At 46.6% G+C, this 21,116-nt stretch overlaps 1 protein-coding gene across 1 annotated transcript in view; it reads left to right on the forward strand.

The window, feature by feature from the left end:
- Nucleotides 1-19,189, forward strand: part of LOC130389157 (neuritin-like protein) — a 31,418-nt gene extending 12,229 nt beyond the window's left edge. The window contains exons 2-3 of the mRNA XM_056598828.1: nucleotides 15,063-15,214; nucleotides 18,923-19,189. Of these exons, the coding sequence (XP_056454803.1) occupies nucleotides 15,063-15,214; nucleotides 18,923-19,189 (419 nt within the window). The remainder of the gene's footprint in view (nucleotides 1-15,062; nucleotides 15,215-18,922) is intronic.
- The last annotated feature ends 1,927 nt before the right edge of the window (nucleotides 19,190-21,116 follow it).

The raw sequence follows: 21,116 nt of genomic DNA on the forward strand, positions 1-21,116 counted from the left end.
TTAGGGTCCAGCCCAGTTAGGATCCACAGCGCCCAGTCAGACCCCTAAGTGGGCAGGGTCCTCCCAGTCAGACCTCTAAGTGGGCAGGGTCCTCCCAGTCAGACCCCCTGTTTTACTAAGAATCTCTTTTCCCAAACATGAAAGGAGAAGTACGATTTAGGAAGGAGGTATTGGGTATGTGAGCAGAATAAAGCCCAAGGTGTAGAGACAACGCGTACTTACATTTAAGTTAAATAGCTCCCAGCGCCAATCTGAGCAATTTATATCAAACTAGAGAACTCACTCACACACACGTACACACCCCACATATATAGACTTCCCAGGTCTTTACAGCCAATTTAATCAGCGATCAGAGGCCCTGAGGAAGATTAAAGCACTCTGTAATCTGGGAGATTTGCTTCAGTTCATCCATACAGCCAAGGGGACTTCAATATCCCTGCCGGCCCTGCACCAAAAACGCTCAAGGAAAACGAAAAGGGGAACTCTGTGCTGAGACAAAGTTGGAATGTGGCTCTCTATAGATCAGTGGTTCACAAACCTTTTCTAGTAGTGTACCCCATCTAAGATATACTCTCAGCAGAGTACCCCCTTCAATGGCACAAAACATTTTTGGAAAAAAATAAAATGAAATTAACATAAAAAATGTATGTGTGTTCGATTTGGCAGTGTAAATATGAACATTAAAAGGCTGCAAATACTCACAATTTAGTGAAAAACATGGGCCAGTGCTTCATGCAACTAGGCAATTTTCCCCTCAAAAGAAGCACATACATCTTTTCAAAGATTCCGTTTTTTTAGAATTTCTATTTTCTGGCTTTCAGAATTGAAACTTGCTCAGGGTGATTTATTTTATAGCTTTTCTTTAAAAGCTTTTTTTGTACCCCCTGCAGTGCTCCAAAGTACCCCTAGGGGTACGAATACCCCAATTTGAGAGCTACTGCTGTAGTCTAGATTATAGAGAAACAATATGTAGGTTTCTGGACCTTGTTGAAGCATGATGGGGAAGCCACAAGGCCTCATTGTACATGTGATACACGTTATATATGTTATCTGAGATATACACAAAGTAACATTCAATACTGCGTATAGTCATACGGCTGGTCACTGCACACGAGCATTTGAAATCCAGCATTGTCTACCCAAGGGCATGTATTATGTTAGGAAATATGTTTTCAACATAAAATCAATTTTCTAAACAGTTGTTAGCAGCTTGCTAATGAATATACATTTTGAGACTGTTGGTAATTAGTCCGGTGTCCAGCGTGCTACACTGAGGCTCTCCATCATTGGCTTGATGCCATAAGCAGAAATGACAAAAGGATATCAATACAATATACAACAATTCCCTATTCGAGGAGCTACCTTGGCTGGTATACCATAGCTTAGAACAGAGGAAGGACCAGTTTAATATAAAACACAATTTTAGCCTGGAAATCGTTGAAGACCCCTGGCTTAGAAAGTTCCCTTTTTTTGGAATAATATTGAATATTTAGTTGATGTATTGATCACTGTGCTACAACTCTCCCTGATTATAATTTCATGAATCTGGTCACCTTCAAGCATAGGCTGTCTATAACGTTGTGTTGGTCTCCTTTAGGTCCATCAAGTTGTCGACTAATACTGAATCTGGTCTGATGCTGTTTATGTAGATGGAGCCCATTCTGTGGGCCGGTGCAACACATGAAAGTAGAGTAGACATCAGCTTCATCTGTCTTTTGAAGTCTCATTCGGTCACCAGCACAGGCTAGCATGCGTAGCTAGGATTATGTACATGTAGTTATATAATGTATGAGTTCTATATGTGCCGGTGTACAGAACAGGAATGTATGTGTATATACTCTCCTTTCTCCTTCATAGTTCAGCCCGTTCTATCCGTATAAGCGCATCAAAGAGGAGTAAAAAGACAGCATTAGACTTGCTGTGACGAAGGAAAAACTGAGCGCTACAAAAAGAATATTAGAGTGTCTTGCTTCCTTACAGATCTTCTCATGTTCTATCAGTGGCCCCGGAGAATGTAGCATGATGCTGTTTTCCCCTGTGCGGTTCAGAGGGACCGTTCAGACTCGGTTTCTGCTCTTGCCACAGAGTTGAGTCTCCCTCAATCAGGGAGCACAAAATAAGTCTATCTTTCGAGTTGTAAAAAATAAATGGATTGGTATTTCCCAGAATCAGTAATGGCGGTTAATTATTTTATTGTTTGTGTTTTTAATTCACAGCTGAGCTTGTGTTCAGGGATAGCCAGAAAGTTAAGATAACTGGATCAAACTGACTGAAACAGAGTGGTTTTATTTACAAAAGGACAACGGAGATCTTTGAAAAAAAACTTATTACAAAACAATTACCAATATCAACACCGCTTTTGCAGCTGAGAGGCACAGGGAACAGGTTGCAAAGAAATACTTAACTTATACATGTGTAATGCGAATTTAATGACCAAAGTTTGTTTCTTCATGGATAGGAGAATACAACGTGATGGCTCATAAAAACCGCCAGGTACGTTCATTTCATACATTTTCATCCTCATGAGGGCCTTCCTCTTCATCGCCGTCCTCATCATTAAGGTAAGAATAGAACAGGGAATAAGCAAACCGTGCAACGCTATTGTTGAGCATTACACAGCATTGTCATTGTTGTAGAGAACACCTATCACCTTTAGGTATTGTATAAGCGGAAGCAGTTGCATTCTAGACACTATTAGGGTTAGTCACAAGAGATCTGGTGAGATGCATACTCGAGTCCTATACAGCCAGGTTATTCCGCTATGGGTCGTTTGAATCTATTTGAACAGTAGCCAGGTGGTGCAGGAGCCATTCCAATCCCTAGCATATGAAGCCATGTTTCAATTTGGTCAGCCAGTGCTTCATATGCATATTGTTGTGTTAAACACTTGAGTTTGCCTGTAGCCCACAGCAGAGGAGATGGAGTGAAAGTCAATACGTGGAGATGTACGGGTCCCGGGGGGGCTGCCCTCTCAATGGGAGGCGTTTTAACGTGTCTTGAGCTGCTAGCTAGACGTTATGCTGGCCATCCGAAGGGTATTAAACCGAGCCTCTCTTCAGAGTCCGGATGGGAGTAAAAAAACACAACAGTTAAATAGTGAGTACAGACATAGCCGATGTGAATGGAGTTCAGTGGGTTTATCATATCCGCATACGTTGAGGCCAGTTATGAGGCCGATTGCATTAGAGTTGCTCTACGATTTCTCTGAGAAGTGATTATTGAAGGGCGGTCGCAGCCTAGGTCCATCTCAGGCGGAGCAGAGCATCAGATAACTAGTAGGTAGAACTAGCTACTAGTTAGTAGACTTGTTTTGTTACTTCTTTTTTTGCTATGTAAAAGCTTCAGAAAGCCTCAGTCATCACGATGGGTATATTGACAGATATAGATAATGTGTGTATGTCTAATATAGATATGATTAGACAGTGGCTCATCAAAATGATCTAATTTACAGTCAGTCAACATTGTCCTGAGTAATTAACTGAATTATTGTACAGAGAGAGAGAGGTGATGAGGGAGAGAAAGAAAGAGAGAAAATGTGTGTGTGTGTGTGTGTGTGTGTGTGTGTGTGTGTGTGTGTGTGTGTGTGTGTGTGTGTGTGTGTGTGTGTGTGTGTGTGTGTGCGTGTGTGCGTGTGTGTGTGTGTGTGTACGTGTGCGTGTGTGAGAGAGGTTGAGACAGTTAAAAGTTTAAAAGTTAGTCAGTTAAAAGACAGAGAGAGATAAAGTAGGAAAACAGTGTGCATATGTATTAGTTTGAGATAAAGCAAACAAAAGGTTTGAGAGAGAGAGAGAGAGAGAGAGAGAGAGAGAGAGAGAGAGAGAGAGAGAGAGAGAGAGAGAGAGAGAGAGGGAGAGGGAGAGAGGGAGAGAGAGGGGGGAGAGAGGGTAAGAGGCAGAACACGTGTAAGGCTTAAATAGTTGTTATAATTGTTAACATTTTCCCCTCTCTCTCTCTCTCTCTCTCTCTCTCTCTCTCTCTCTCTCTCTCTCTCTCTCTCTATCTCTCTCACTTACACACACACATCCCTCACACCAACCTCATTGCTCCCATGCAAACGAGCGCTACACTTAACATTCTTCATGCCTTGCTTGTTTTGTACAAACGAAGCCCACCACACTAGACACCTTCATCCCTTCCCCTGGCTAATGAACCACCTGCCGGTTGGTCCATTTACAACCCCTGCACGCTCCCATTGGCTCTTAGCTTCATTACAGGGGATTAATGATGAGCCCCGCCCGCCCACTGCCATAACTCCTTTTGACTGGCAGCTCAACCGAGCGTTGCAGCCTTGTTGTCTTTGAAGGGTTTAGCTGTAATGTCTCTGGGTGCTAAAGTCGCTTCCACTTTCTGTTTCTCCTCTTGAATCCTCAGAGGTGAGGTGTTAGAAGCCGTGTTGTTATTTCTACCCTTTAAGTCATTCTCTCTTTCTTGTTCTTTCTTGTTCTTTCTTTCTTTGTTCTTTTCTTCCTTCCTTCCTTCTTTAGTTGTACAGCCTGCAAATAGACCACACACACACACACACACACACACACACACACACACACACACACACACACACACACACACACACACACACACACACACACACACACACACACGGGCGGGCACAATCACACTGAAGTTTCTGCACAACTGCACAATATAAATGGACACCACACAAAAGGACACACACGCGATCAGAAAAACAAGCAGGCAGGTCTCAGAGGGGGTTCCTCACGCGAGAGCCGCGCTGCCGGGCAGCCCATTAGCGGTGTTTTCATGGCGTGCCGACGGTTACTATGGTTAAAGTTACCATAGGAGCGGGAGGTGTGTGCGTCACCCAAACTCCGGACTGTGAGTTACTTAGAGAGTTGGTTTAGTTAGTTAGAAATGTCAGGGTCTATAATTGACTCTGTATAAAGAGAGTGTGTGTGTGTGCTCTCTTTGTTGAGTGTGTGTGTGTGTGTGCGTGTGTTTGTGTGTTGTCTATGTTCAGTGTGCCTATGTTTGTGTTTGTGTGTGTGTGTTGTGTATGTGAGTGTGTGTGTGTGACAGAGGGATAGCGGGAGTGTATGGGTATATGTGTGGCAGTGAGATAAATCAAAATTGTGTGTGTGTCTTTGTGTGTGTGACAGAGAGACATTGATGATTTGTGTGTGTGTGTGTGTGTGTGTGTGTGTGTGTGTGTGTGTGTGTGTGTGTGTGTGTGTGTGTGTGTGTGTGTGTGTGTGTGTGTGTGTGTGTGTGTGTGTGTGTGTGCTGGCGTGTGTGGCAGTGTGGCTTTTGTGTAAGACGTTCAGTTTGGCACACGCAGTTACTTAAAAACAACGTCTTAGAAATAACCCTTGCGCTATCACAACCAAATTCTGGGTGTTTCTGTAACACTGAATATTTGGGCGTGTTAACGCAACAAGAATTTACACGCTAACTAGCATTTTGTGGTTTTGGCCAATGAGGGACCGTGAATAAAGGCAATCATACATATTTATGATGAGGTCCTGCCAATGATGTTGAACAACAATGCAAGAGAGCACTACGTGCATTAATTCTTGATGTGGGCGTCTAAAGCACTCTTTTCAAGCACCTAGGTATACTGTACATTAAATAATGTGAATGTGAGGTGAACCAGAGTTGTTGTTTTGAAGAAGCCAATTATTAACTTTCAGCAGGGGACAGTAATGTTTAGAGCAACTTGTTGAGGGCTCTGCAGAACTTGGACAATGGGGAAACAATCCAAGGCTCTTTGGCAAGGAAAGATGCATTGCTAGCCTTATGCTGTAATGTACTTTGTACGCCTTTGTACGCCTTTGCATCTGATCTGTATCTGACACTGATTGTGTGTGTGTGTGTGTGTGTGTGTGTGTGTGTGTGTGTGTGTGTGTGTGTGTGTGTGTGTGTGTGTGTGTGTGTGTGTGTGTGTGTGTGTGTGTGTATCTGTGTGTTCGTCTGTGGGCGAATGTGTGTGTGCGTTTGTGCGTTTGTACGTGTTGTGGCGACCCGGCCCCAGGAAGTCTCGGTCATAAAACAGGACCCCTGGTCTGTCAGGACTTCGCTGGATATCCCTACCCGACTGAACAGCAGCATTAGCTCCTTAGCTACCGCCTTGGTGGTGGCGGCGCGGTGGGGCAGGGCTTCAGGGTACCTGGTGGCGTAATCAACCAAGACTGATGTATCTATGTCCCCGGCTGGTCTTCGGGAGAGGGCCGACTTTGTCAAGAGCCATCCGGTCGAACGGTATCTCAATGATCGGCATGGGGATCAGGGGGTTTCGGACCGAGGGTCTCGGGGGCCGTACGCTGGCATTCGGAGCCTGTCTGACAATAGCAGACGACATCTCCTTTCACCCCGGCCCAATAAAACCGAGCTAAAATCCTTTCCCTGGTTCTATCCATGCCTAAGTGGGCCCCTCACAGGCGGGCCATGAACAGTACCTTACTAACATTCGGCCGGGGTACCACCAGTTGTTCGGTCACCTTCCCCCCCTTCTCTACTACCCGATACAGCAGACCCCCCTTGGTGCTGAAGTGAGGGTGTGGCAGGCAACTCACGATGCCCTCGCTTCATGGGCGAGGACGTGGCTCCAGGCGTGCTTCAGGACGTCGTCCTGTAGTTGGGTGCTGGCGAACTGTCCGGGTCGATCCGTTCCCCCCCCCCCCCCGGTCGGGAACAAATCCGAAAAGGGGAGCTCGGTTGCCGGTCTGCTCGGCATCCGTTAGGGTGTCCGGACTGTCCAGGGGTGGTCCCGCTGATTCCGCTCGGTGGGGCCTCCCGTCGAGTGTGTTTGGGTACCCGGAGGGGTGGGTCCGTCCCCCTCGGTCCCGCCGTCCTCCGCTGACGATTCCGCTGGGGTTGAGGGGGCCAGCCCAATAAGCGGGTCGGCCAGTTCGTCCGGGCCGTCGTGGCTGGTCCCGCAGGGGTCGGGAACCCGGGACGGGGTTCCACAGTCGGTGGAATATGGGGTAGTCCCTGCCTATGAGTAGTGGTACGGGAAGGTTGGGCACGATCCCCGCCCGTGTCACATGCACCCCTCGGGGGGTCCGCACGACCACATGACAAGTCTCATACTTGCGGGTGTCCCCATGCACACAAGCGACCTCTATTGGCTCACCCCGCCGTCCCCCCTCTAGGTCTGGGCGTAGGAGGGTCACTACACTGCCGGTATCCAGGAGGGCCTCAGTGTCCTTATTCCCTACCCGCACAGGGAGAGTTGGGGCCTCGGGTTTCTGATGTGACCATCAGGTGGCCAGGAGACACAATCCGGACCGTCCCCCATGGGCGAAGGCCGAAGGCATGGACACATCCCTGTTTCCGGTACACTGTCGGGCTAGGTGCCCGGTCCGTCCCGCAGCTGTAGCACCCTCAATCCTCACGGGGTTCCAGGGAGAAGGTCGGCAGCCTCGGTAGGGGCGACTGTCGCGACTGTCGACTGATCGCAAGAACCGAAAGGTTGTTGCGATCCCTACGCAGCTCGGCTGGCCGCGATGGGTTCCGGGTGCTGACACTGAGCTGTTGAGCCACCTGTCAGTTCTCGAGCTGCCGGACCAGCTTGTCCACCGTGTCGGGGTGGTTGTTGGCGAGGGTTCTCCCGGCATCTGGCGGGAGCTGACGGATGGTGTGATCGATCAACACCCGATCCAGGAGGCTTGGTCCTTCACCGGTCGCGAGTCGGTGAAGCCGGTAAGAACACGAGACACAGCCTTTTAAAGGGTACCTCTTCCTCCTCGTTCCCCGCCGCAGGTGTCCTCTATTCGGCCGATTAGGGTGACGTAATGGACGCCCTCTGGCTCCGTCTGCTGGATACCGGCGGTACACGCCCTCCACAACCCCTCCCCTGGGCCGCCTGGCCCGAGGGGTTGGGACCGGGTTGCCACAGTGTGTGTACATGTGTATCCATGTGTGTGTAAACGTGTGTGTGTAAGCGTGTGTGTATGTGCTTTTTTGTGAGATGGGATGGTGGTGGGGTTGGTTGGGGGTCAAAAGGAACTCTAAGCATCATTCAGCAATGGATTGACACCTGAAGAAAAATAGCCTCAGGACTAATCAATTGGGATGCGTCTGGATGTATCACCTTAGCTACAGCAGTTTGTTTGAGCGTGTGTGTGTGTGTGTGTGTGTGTGTGTGTGTGTGTGTGTGTGTGTGTGTGTGTGTGTGTGTGTGTGTGTGTGTGTGTGTGTGTGTGTGTGTGTGTGTGTGCGTGTGTGTGTGTGTGTTTGCGTGTGTGTGTGTGTGTGTGTGTGTGTGTGTGTGTGCGTGTGTGTGTGTGTGTGTGCGTGTGTGTGTGTGTGTGTGTGTGTGTGTGTGTGTGTGTGTGAGTGTGTGTGTCCATGTGTGTTTGTGTGTGTGTGCGTGCCTGCAGATGTGCACGTGTGTAAGGTGAGCAGAAGGCATCAGCAGCATTTATGTCCAGTCAGCAAAGATCCAGTCTGCCTCTGCAGATTCATGAATAGATCACTATGTGTTGCGTTTGTGCAACAGAATAGAATGGAATAGAATAGGTTTTATAGTAGACATTAGATAAGCTACAGTAATATTTACTGACCATACATTCTTATTCAATCATGCTCCTCTTGGACACATGTGATATTCTGTTTGTTGTGTGTGGAGGAGTGTGTAGCTGTGAAGGATTTGCCCATGTCTGATCAGCCTTCTCCTCTCTTTGTTTACCAGAGTCCCTCTTGTCTCCCTAAATACCCTCAAATGTGTTTGCATTTATAAGAACAAAACCCTTAAATAGCCACTTTATATTAATCTTCAGGCTTCCATAATCCATTAGCAATTGATTATTGATGAAGGAATAAAAGACTGGGAGTAGTAATGAGCCGAGTTGAGACCAGGAATATATTTGCTTAAGTGCTGATTTAAATGAAGGCCAAGCTGTAACGTTGTGTCAAGTCAATGTCACTCCGACTTTAGACTCCCTGTGCTCCTCAATAAATCATCAAAATAAAATGGATTCAAAGCAAATATATATAAAGAAGAAGAATATATCCCACACAATAGGGACATAAAAAAAATACGTACACATGCCATTCAAAGTTTGTTAAATAATGATTTGATTAGAATAATTATGAAATATTTGGTTCTTGTTTATAGTTGCTGAATGCATTTGATAGGTGTTATTAGCGAGATTTGGGTCACCATGGTTATGATTATTTGGCCAGTGCAATTTGTTCTGAAAGATGCAGTGCAAGTCCCACTATTTTCTTTACATAAGTTGTAGTTTGAATTAACTGTAGTTTCTACAGTTTCTATACTATGTCAAGTATGATTGATTATTTTACCTCAAGTCGAAGGAGAAAGTAGCATTCCTAGTATTTTCATCAAGGTTTCGTTTTCTGCCTTTTTTTGCGCCCTCCAAAGCAGTCGCCATCAGACGTGCGAGAGGAACTCATTAGACGCCTATGAAGCAAACAGTGGGCATGTCTGAGGAATAGCACCATAACATTACACAGCCACTCAAACACGTCTAGTGACACCAAACAGGCCTGTACCTCTCATTCTGCTCTGAGAATGGCTTGGCCTGCAACATCAAATAGAAAAGTGGGGATCTGTATGAAGTGAATAATTGTAAGAAATTCACATGAACTAAAGAGGACTCTTTTTTTGTTATAAAAAGTTTTTCGATCAATGCAATCATAGCACAGTTCAATAAGTTGTCACACACTCCATTGAGCCAAAGTGTCCCGGCACATCACAGTGAGTTCACCTGATGGACTTGCTGGAGTCTCGTTATTGTCATTGATCTGGAGACTGGAGTTACTTCTTACGTATGTGTCTGGTCGGTGCCACACAGTTGTAGCAGGCTGTTATATGAGCACTGCAAGTGTGCAGACAAGCAGACAGACATAGACAGACATACTTAGAATGGACATACAGTCTCCTCTAATGACCTAAAGCTGTTTTCTTGTCTACTCTTTTACCGTTGTGATGAAGTCCTTTTTGGTGTGGCTGGTTCTGTAGTTACTAGTTACTAGTGAGCCTATTCCAGTGTACAGGGGGAGTAAATGTGAGGCTTCATCATGGGATAAACATTGGTTTCACTGATCAGACTAACTATGGGTCTGATCTTTAGTCAGTGGAGATCACTATCTGTGCCCTGGTGAATAAAAGTATCAGACCCATGGTAAATGTTAAGAGATCAACAACCGTGTTTGTCGAGGGGCCTCTCTGAAAACGTATTTTGAGCACTGTTAAGATCCATTCGTCATTGCAATTATCAACATTATCTCCTCCTTGTCATCGTCATTGTATTTACTGTAGTGATAGTAATAATAATAATAATGTTTATCTTAACATTATTAAAGAGAGAAATAGGACCGCTTCGTGTTTTATTCAAGAGAAGTTGTTCTCAGTTGTTGGTCTGTCGTTGGTTGTTGTGCGTGTCGGTTAACTGTGAGGAAGACCATCCTTCATAGACAATCAATGTTGTGCTGAGGAAGGGGCTCCTCCCCATCCATCCTGGCAGAGGGTTTATCGTCGGCCGTGAGAGTTCCCCTCGATCCAACAAGGCGTTGGAGCGAGGGGAAGTGTATCCACTTCTGCTGAACCAAGTGTATCCACATGCTGCTGGATGTTCAATATGAACATCCAAAGCCAACCTCCTCTTTGCTAAAGCTCTGGGCTTAATAGCTCCTTTACCGCATGGGGCTATCACCTCCAGCGTTGGCAACAAATGATTTATTCTCCAGCACAATATATTAGATCCAAGCCTCCAACTAAGTAAGGTTTACCTCATCATGCTGCCAGGTGCAGTCAGAAATGAAATGCATGGAAATCGTGTTCAAACTTTATGGTGTTTGGTGTCACGCCAACAAGGGAAAGTTATTTTACTTTTCCAATATGCCTTTATGCACTGCACTCACACACACACTCACACACACACACACACACTCACACACACACACACACACATGCATGCACGCACGCACGCACACACATGCCCGCACGCACAGACACACACTCACACTCACACACACCCTTATTTGCTCCGCAGGTATTCATTAAAACTTGATGTGAATGAGTGAAGCCAATAATCTCCAGCCCGTGAACAATCCTCCTGCAGTCAATAGGTTTGCTGCTCCAGAAAAAAAGCTAAAAAAACCTGGGACTTATTAAATATTAAAATGCCGGTCCCGGGGGAGATGGGAAAGACTTCCTAGTGATCCCATGTCTTCTCCAATTAGCATCTCCTGTTCACCTGCCACCTGCATAGGGCTATGGACGAAGAGGAGGTAGAGGAGGGGGAGGGGGAGGAGGAGGAGGGGGAGGGGGAGGGGGAGGAGGGGGAGGAGGAGGAGGAGGAGGAGGGGGAGGTAGGAGGAGGAGGAGGGGGGGGGGGAGGAGGAGGAGGATGGAGGGAGGAGAGGGGAGGTAGGCTTTGCCCCCCTGTTCGCTCTGTTCGTGACATTGCACAGTTAGTACATAACGGCGCCATACCTCTAACTGCTCACTGTAGGTGGTTTAATTACACCGCGCTGCATCCAGGTTAAAGGCCAAATAATGAGTCATGGTCTCTCCTCCACCCGGGACGCTCCTGCTCTTCAGGAAACGCTGCCTCAGCCTCTTCCTCCTCCTCCATCTCCTCCTCCTCCTCTTCCTCTTCCCCTTTCTTTTTCTTCTTCCTTTGTTCAAGGACATACCAGCTTGTCCCAGATTTCCCATCAGCAGGACATGTGTGGATAGTTTTGGATACCATGATGAAACAAGATCCCATGTTCCCAACCTCCTCCATCTGCTCCTTCTCCCCCCCACCACCTCCTACTCCTCCTCCTCCTTTTCCCCACCGAGTCCTCCTCCACCACTTCCTCCCAATACCTACCAACTCCTCCTTTTCCCCTCCTCCTCCTCCTCCTCCTCCTCCTCCTCAACCTTCTCCTTCTTTTCCCCAGCACCTCCCCCTCCTCCTCCTCCATCTCCTCCCCCTCCTCCTCCTCCTCCTCCTCCTTAACCTTCTCCTCCTTTTCCCCTCCTCCTCCTCCTAAACCTTCTCCTCCTTTTCCCCAGCACCTCCCCCCCCCCTCCTCCATCTTCTCCTCCTTCTCCTCCTCCCCCCCTACCTCCTCCTCCTACTCCTTTTCCCAGTCAGCACCTCCTGCTCTAACGTTTCTGTAAATCTACTTCTCAGTAAAAGTTAACATCATAACGCCAGAGCAGTCCTCCTGGTTGATCTGGGTTGGTCACGGCGTCGCACTGAAACTAATAACGATAATAATTGTATTTTAGAAAATTAGAATCTCAGCAGGCCGGCGAGGGCTAGACGCAGAGGAAGATGAAGGGGTTTCCAGATGGACTCAACATTGAGGACGGAGGGGAGTGCAGGACAGATGGCGACAGAGAGAGACGGAGGAAACATCGTATCAATGTTTCTCCGCCCTCATGTGAAGAAGGGGCAGGAAACAGAGTTAGTCTGAGCAGACAGGCAGCAGGAGAGCAAGGGGACAAAGTTACTCAGACAAACTTTTGACGTGCACGCTCACTCACTCACTCACTCAGTCACCCAGTCACTCAGTCAGTCAGTCAGTCAGTCAGTCAGTCAGTCAGTCAGTCAGTCACTCACTCACTCACTCACTCACTCACTCACTCACTCACTCACTCACTCACTCACTCACTCACTACTCACTCACTCACTCACTCACACCTGAGGGATACATGACGACTCAAGTTGGCTATATCTGATACATGCTAATATGATGTATAGCTAACATGCCAATACATACATATGCACTGAAACACACACACACACACACACGCTCGCACACACCTATATATGCAGAAGCAGGCATGCACACAAAACACGCACTCTGAGCATGCACACACGCACACACACACACACACATACTCTCTCTATCTCTCTCTCTCTCTTTCTCTCTCTCTCTCTCTCTGTCTCTCTCTCTCGTTCCCTCTCTGTTCATCCTCACATCCGCCAGCCGTCTGCCAGCCGTTTCAAAAGGCTAGCTAGTGCTCTTTGTTATCAGCGGGAGCCACATGAGGTGGGACGTTTTCTGGGTCATACAGCAGAACGGAGGCAACGGGGAGAACATCAGAAGAGCCCATAGGAAGCAGAGGGAAGTGGGAGATGACTGGGAGGATTGGGGGGGTGAGGTCACGTTAAGAAGCATTAAGAGGGATGGAAAACTGTTTTGTTACATCTTGGGCTCACTGCGGCTCCTTGGCTGCCTTGAGGTCCTTTTGTCTCCTCCAACGCTCCCCGCACGCTGCTGTTGGAGGGGAATGACTAATGACTCCATCCAGACTCAGCTAGTTAACCTCCCAGAGAGAGGTACTCTATTATTTAGGGGACTGTGTAGAGTCCCGTGAAACAGGCAGGTACCGCATCCATGTTTGGTTTTGTGTTTATTTATCATTGTGTCTCTTCTTATAAAGATATAAAGTGTACGCCCGGCCACTTGAGAGGTTTGTTTTAGAGCAAACATGAAAAAAAAAATACAATGAAATATTCATCTCTTTGACAATGCAAAATATGGTCTTAAGCAGAGAGACACACTTTGATGAGGCATATGTAATGACAATGTACAAACGTAATTGACTTAGTCTGTGTTTGCATCTCTGTGTGAGTGTGCATGTGTGACTTCTGCGTGTATGAGTGTGCGTGTGTGATGTGTGTCTTCGGGACTATATGCTCCTGTCCTACTCTGGCAGGCTGCCATGTGCATGATAAACACAGCAGTCTAGGGATTTCCCAACATTGTAATGAAATTCACATAATTTCAAAGAGTGATTAACTTAACTTAACTTTTTTCTCATTTTCTTTACATTGTACCTTTTGTTACCGTGACACGCTGGTTCTCCTGCCTGGCTCTGGTCTCCTTGCGGTCTGGGTGAAGGCCGCTCCCGTCCCCATCTCTGTATTATTAATTGAGCTGGAGGGACCTGAAGCCAAGTGGGGCTGGCAGGTCCACAGCGCTTCTCTCAGTCGTCGTTAAGTCTGTGAGCTTGGGGTCACCAGCCACTATCTGTGCCAATAACTTTTCTTACACGCTCCTGAGATACACTATCTCGCTTGCTCACTCTCTTTTCTCTCTTTCCTCTTTGTCACTCTCCCTCTCTCTATCTCTCCTTCTCTCGTCTCTTTCTCTCTCTGTTTTCTCTATCTTGCTCGATCTCTCTCTGTCCTGCTCTCTCTCTCTCTCTCTCTCTCTCTCTCTCTCTCTCTCTCTCTCTCTCTCTCTCTCTCTCTCTCATGCTCGATCTCTCGTCTCTCCTAATCTATCTCTTTCCCTCTCTTGCTCTATCTCTCTCTGTCTATCTGTCTCTCTCTTGCCACTCTCTCCATTTCTATCTCTTTCGATCTTTCTCACGATTTACCTTTGAAAAGCTCTCCTAATAAACAAAAATATTTCTCCTACGTTCAAAAAGGAAACACATAATTCCCCAATATGAATTAGACATCCAGACATGTGTTTCTCTATGCCTGTTTGCATGACTGCGTTGTACCTGTGTGTGTGTGATCATGTGCATGTGTTTGAGGGTTTGTATTTGTTTGTGTTTGTGTGCTAGTGCGTGTGTGTGTGTTGTTGTGACTTTAAAAAGGGTGCAACCTGGAACAAAGATATTTATACATCGTGTGTGTGTGTGTGTTGTGTGTGTGTGTGGTGTGTGTGTGTGTGTGTGTGTGCGTGCGTGCGTGCGTGCGTGCGTGCGTGCGTGCGTGCGTGCGTGCGTGCGTGCGTGCGTGCGTGCGTGCGTGTGTGTGTGTCAGTGCCTACTTTCTGTTTGTCTTGTCTTAACCTTACTTTAGCATTTAGTTTAGCATTTACCTAAGCATTTATTTTTGTATTTTGTACTTTTATTCTATTGTATTTTTTCCTGTGTTTTCCACTGCTGCTGGGCTGGGATTAATAAAGTTGTATCTCATCGAAATCTAATCTATTTTGCTGTGTGTTTGTATGTACGTGTGTGTTGTGGTGTGTGTGTGGTGTGTTGTGTGTGTGTGTGTGTGTGTGTGTGTGTGTGTGTGTGTGTGTGTGTGTGTGTGTGTGTGTGTGTGTGTGTGTGTGTGTGTGTGTGTGCTTGCTTGTGCGTGCATGTACGATATTTGTGTGCGTGGTGCGTATGTGTGCAGTGCTGAGCCAGTGTCCGGTGGGGGCGTCGGCCAGGAGGTGTCACTCCATCTACAAGGGCTTCGCCCAGTGTCTGATGAGCCTGGGGGACAGCCTGACGGACGGGGCGCGGCAGGACGAAGACGCCCACGGACTACACTCCATCTGCAGGTCAGTGGGTCAGCCGCTCATCATTCAGAGAGCCATGGGACCAGGAGCCGCTCTGGAGCCTCAGGGTGAGAGGTGAACCCTGGGGCATTTGGTCCCTGAGGAGTTTGAATTTCCCTCAATGTTTTTCTGACGGGGTCCCACCAATGTAACGGTCACAGTGTTTGACTCCTGACTTTTGAAGATTCATTTCATTGAAGTCATTGAATAAGTTATTTCCAAATATTTGATGAAATTGCTCTGGATATGATCGTAATTATCCAAACATCTTAGGACTACTGGCCCGGCAAAACAACAGCCCTTGATTTAAAAAAGTTCAAGGCTGTTAAAAAAAGACATCCACTTGTACTGATGTACTGATCGTACATAAATGTAGCTTGATCTGTTTGAGTTCACATTCCCTCCAGCTGTAAATATGATGCAGAGTACTGAAGTCAGGAATGAAGATCTAACGGAGGATCCTAGCGGCGTGAACCGCAGAGGAAGGCTGGGTAAAGGGCCATCGAACCAACAACCTCACGGCGGATGTGTGTGTGAGTGTGTGCGTTGGTGGATGGGTGTATGTGTGTGTGCGTGTGTTTGTGTGTGTGTGTGTGTGTGTGTGTTTTGGTACGTTAGTGTTGACGTGTGCGCTTGTGTGTGCGTGTGTGTTTGTGTGCGTGTGTTTGTGTGTGTGTGTATGTGTGTGTGTGTGTGTGTGTGTGTGTGTGTGTGTGTGTGTGTGTGTGTGTGCGTGCGTGCGTGCGTGCGTGCGTGCGTGCGTGCGTGTGTGTGTGTGCGTGCGTGCGTGTGTGTGTGTGTGTGTGTGTGTGTGTGTGACACCCAGATTCAGGCATTGCATGTTACCATCCTGCGGTTGTCAACTCTATTCCTTGCGGTACCAATTAAATGGCTAATCCAGCAGGTCACACACCCTAGATTCAGGTTGTTGCTACAAAGAGTATCTGTGAACACACACACACAGTCACACACAGTCACACACAGTCACACGCAGTCACACACACCTTTCGTTGCTCCCTTCTAAACTCGTCCATGTTCACAGTGGATCCTGGTTCCCTACTCCTACATTCTCAGTTCTCTCCTCCTCATCTTTATAATCTGCCCTGACCTTTCACCTTTCACCTCCGCCCCTGTACTTCAAGGCTGGTAATGAGGAGGTTCTGAAGATCGGCTTGACACACACACACACACACACACACACACACACACACACACACACACCACACACACACACACACACACACACACACACACACACCACACATACACACTTGTGGATGCGATCGCACACACATAAACACACACACACACACACACACCCACACACACCAACACGCACACCCACACACACACGCACACACAAAAAACACACACACACACACACACACACACTCTCTTACACACACACACTCTCTTACACACATACACACACACACACACAAAAGCATACACGCACGCACTCTCACAAACCCAAAATCACACATACACAAACACATGCATACATAGGTACACACGCATGCACCACAAAAAAACACACGTACACACACAGACACACACACACTTACATACATCGATACATACATACATGGTTTTATAGGCTTGCAAATTCCCCCCTCCTCCACACACACACACACACACACACACACACACACACACACACAACACCACACACACACACACACACACACACACACCACACACACAGGCACACTGTCACAACACTGCAGTGTGAATGGGAGTTATGCAACTAGGCCAAGGCTGCGGCTCCTTGAGATCGTCCCAGGAGTGCACGACTGCTTATATTTTCAATATCTTCACAAAAGACTCTCTGCCACTAGAAACTTTCCCTCGCGCTCCAAACTAACGAAGGAGATGGAAAAACCTCTTTGCCGTAAGAATAGCAAACGGAATTTGGAGGACTTTTTTTGACGCACAATTTCATCATGAGAAAAGAAAGAGGGGAAGACAGACGGAAGGAAATTGTGAATTGTGTTTTGTTCAAATAAAGCACAAGTATAAAAAGCCTCAGAATATGAAGAGGCAGGCGAAGAAACCCACTGCTACTGCTATTTCTGATGCAGACGGAAACCATTCAAGGCTGGCAGCACAATTTGGTGATCTCTGCTAGCTAAAGCCCTGCCAGTTTATCTTTTAATTTGCGGTTTCTTGTAGAATAGGTTTACGTGCTTCAATGTTAAAAATAAACGTCATTGTTCCCTTCTCCCGCCCTTTGTCAGAGAGGTTTGGTTTGAACTCCTGTCTCTGGAAGGCAGGAAAGGCTCAGTCTGCTCAGACTGATCAGCTGACCGCCTCCGTGGCGGCCAGCCGTGGTTGGGCAGCTGCACAGTGCGTGTGCCTCACGGCCCTGAGGCCCAGCCTCCGTTCAGCCGTACCTGTAGGGCACCAAGTACCCGGGGGGGCACCAAAAAGTAAGGTTTGCAAAAAAATAAAAAAGATTATTACTTTATTGAATAACTTTTTTTAATATATATTAGTAATGAAGAAGCCCACCGTTGTTTTTTCTTAACTGTATAACCCATCACTCAATTTCGGCAAATTAGATGTTTTTACCTAATATATTTAAAGAGGCTCCCCTGCCCTCCCCCCCTCCTTCCGCTTGCGTAGGGCACCGAAACGGCCAGCAGCGGCCCTGATCCCATCCACCCAAAACAGTCCCACCAAGACTGGGACCGGATGTCTCACAGGGGTAGAAGTTATTTTGGAGCTATCTTATTTCAAAGATGCATTGTTCTCAATGGGATTTCTCAACATCACAGGAACAAGTGTTCCCGTGATGTTGAGTGTAAAGGCGGATTATGGTTCGACGTCGACGCAACGCAAGGACCACACAGGTGCTTTGACGTGGTTGAGGCCCTTGCGGTGAACGCAAGGAAGGTCCGCAAGGACCTAATGGGTCCGTAAACCCCCTTGCGTCGACGTGGAACCATAATCAGCCGTTAAAGCTCTTCTGTTCCTCTGTGAATTTGCTGATTGAGAAAGGTGTGTCTATGGCCACATCCATCTTGTGTTATCGTTACTTGAAGTTGCTATGAAGTAGTTAGTGACAACTCTACAGCACTGATGATGTGCTCCTCTTGATTTCACCAAAGATGGAAAATTGGGTTTTAAATGTGAAGCCAAGGTCTAGACATGTTTAGGCCAAGCCACCAGGCAGATTCCACTCTGTTTGAAGCTAAAATATTGACAATGATAAAGCAATGCTTTTATTTTACAATGTGAGACCTCATTTCGAGTGTGTCGTGACTTTATCTTCCATGTATTACTCCACTTTAGTTCTTATTTTAATTGAACGATTTTTGTGAGGGTTGTTGTGACATAAGAGGTGTTTCTTCAAGGAAATAATACTATGCTAGGCTTTTTTGTTTAGGGCTTGGACATGGGGCCAAATGCGGGCCAAATGCCACACACACACACACACACACACCACACACACACACACACACACACACACACACACACACACACACACACACACACACACACACACACACACACACACAGACACACACACACACACACACACAAACACACACACACACAACACACACACACACACACACACACACACACAGAGCCGGCTGTAGCCTGAAATTTGTGTGTGTGTGTGTGTGGTGTGTGTGTGTGTGTGTGTGTGTGTGTGTGGTGTGTGTGTGGTGGTGTGTTTGGTGTGTGTGTGTGTGTGTGGTGCCCCCAGGTCCGGGACCAGTTCCACGACTGCGCCAACGGCGCCATGGCGGGCTGTCCGGAGGAGGCGGCCGTGGTCTGGGAGTCTCTGCGCCGGGAGTCCAAGAAGATGCAGTTCTCAGGGAACCTGTACGACATGTGCTCCCCCCAGTGCCCAGCCCGCCCCCGGGAGGACATCAACCAGGAGTCCCTGAGAGCCCGCGCCCACCCCGCGGCCGGCCCCGCCCACTTCCTGCTTCTCCTCCCTCTGCTGTTGCTGTTGTCATGGATACAGTGAGATACCCTCCCCCACCATCAGCACCAGGACTGCTCCACTTCTTCTCCTGAGCACAGAGACTAGCGCCAGTGTCCACCTTCTGCATGTTCATCCTCTCTAGTAGCACTGCTCCGCTGGTCCACACGTATGCTTTGCCTTCAAGGTTATTGACACACACACTCGCACACACATACAAACGCACACATACACACATGTACACACACACACACACACACACAGCTGCACATCATTTATACAGACACATATATACAAACACAGAGACACACACACACACACACACACACACACACACACACACACACACACACACACACACACACACACACACACACACACACACACACACACACACGCACACACACATAAAAAGGTTAATTAGAGGAGAAAATGAAGAATCCCTTCTCATGGAAACCCTGATGGAAAACTGATTGACAAATTTTGAGTTGTATAGGCTTATTAATACAGACCCTTGTAAATCCTAGAATCAAAGGGAATAGATCCCAGCCACATCCCATGAGAGGGGCCTTTCATCCTCATTATCGGCTCAACAGGGATCGGCCCTGGATCCTTCCCCTGGGAACCCTAGGGGTCTGCCTATAGGACAAGGTTCTATGTATACAGTGAGGGTCTGCCTAACAGACAAGGTTCTATACACTAAGGTTCTATACACTAAGTTTCTCTACGCTAAGGTTCTATACACTTAGGTTCTATACACTAAGGTACTCTACACTAAGGTTCTATACAGTAAGGTTCTATACACTAAGGCTTGTATACAGTGAGGGTCTGCCTAACAGACAGGGTTTAAGGTTTTATACACTAAGGTTCTCTACACTAAGGTTCTCTACACTAAGGTTCTATACACTAAGGTTCTCTACACTAAGATTCTATACACCATGGCTCGTATACAGTGAGGGTCTCCATCATCAAAGATATTTTTTTATATATATTTAGTTTAACACGCACTTATTGCATGTGTTTGACGGCGTAGATGGAAGTTAGTTTAAGCTACATATGCAAAATAGGTGAGAAAATGTTCTTTTTCTGAAAAAAGTATTTTCTAGAATTGTGACGGAAACACCAGAGTAGAAGATATATTATCCATTATGATTTGGTTTATTATGTTAATCTACTATCTTAAAATTGGTCAATAAAAAAGATTTTAACATGCTTGATAGAAAGCTATATTTATATTGTGCATAATTCACAGCAGGGGCTTATATAAACAGGAATAATTTGAATGGGGAAATTCCATTGACAACATGTCACATTATCTCTTACAATGTGTTGCCATAAAATCAACAACACAGCTAAATATAAGTGTTAGAAACCTTATATCTTACAGACATGTTTTAACTATGCAATCTGAATACTGTAATTGCCATGGAAGGCAGAATAGGAGAACGGTTTTAAGGTGGAATTAGATGGGGCTGGCAATTAGTTTTAGGTTGAGAGAACCAATAGACCGACATTTTATAATTAGATGTATAAGACATTTCTTATTTTTTTAGAAGGTTTGCTCTAACATCCTAAATTATTTCTTGGGCCGGAAATATTGTTTGTATTGTAGATTACAATGCTATATGTATAACACAGACTTTGGTAACATCTTCATAGGTGTTTGGTGGATCTCACCCCCTCCTGTAATCTAGTTAAATACATTAGCAAACACAAATATACAATTTAAACAAATGAACTCTGCTTTCAAACGAGATTCCCTGTTTCTGGGAACAGCGAAACAAACCTTACATCTGAGTTATGGTCAAAGAGCAGCAGCAGCAACCTGTAAAGGATTACAATTTGCGTAGGTTTCATCGATCCAAAAAGAGTCCATGAAAGAGAAACCAGACAAGTTTAACCACTGGGGGGGATGGATTCATGTTGGTATAACCTTGGTCCCCAAACTCCCCATTAGCACCTTCAAAATGTC

This window comes from Gadus chalcogrammus, chromosome 9 (genome assembly GCF_026213295.1).
Source record: "Gadus chalcogrammus isolate NIFS_2021 chromosome 9, NIFS_Gcha_1.0, whole genome shotgun sequence".
Classification (NCBI taxonomy): Eukaryota; Metazoa; Chordata; class Actinopteri; order Gadiformes; family Gadidae; genus Gadus; species Gadus chalcogrammus.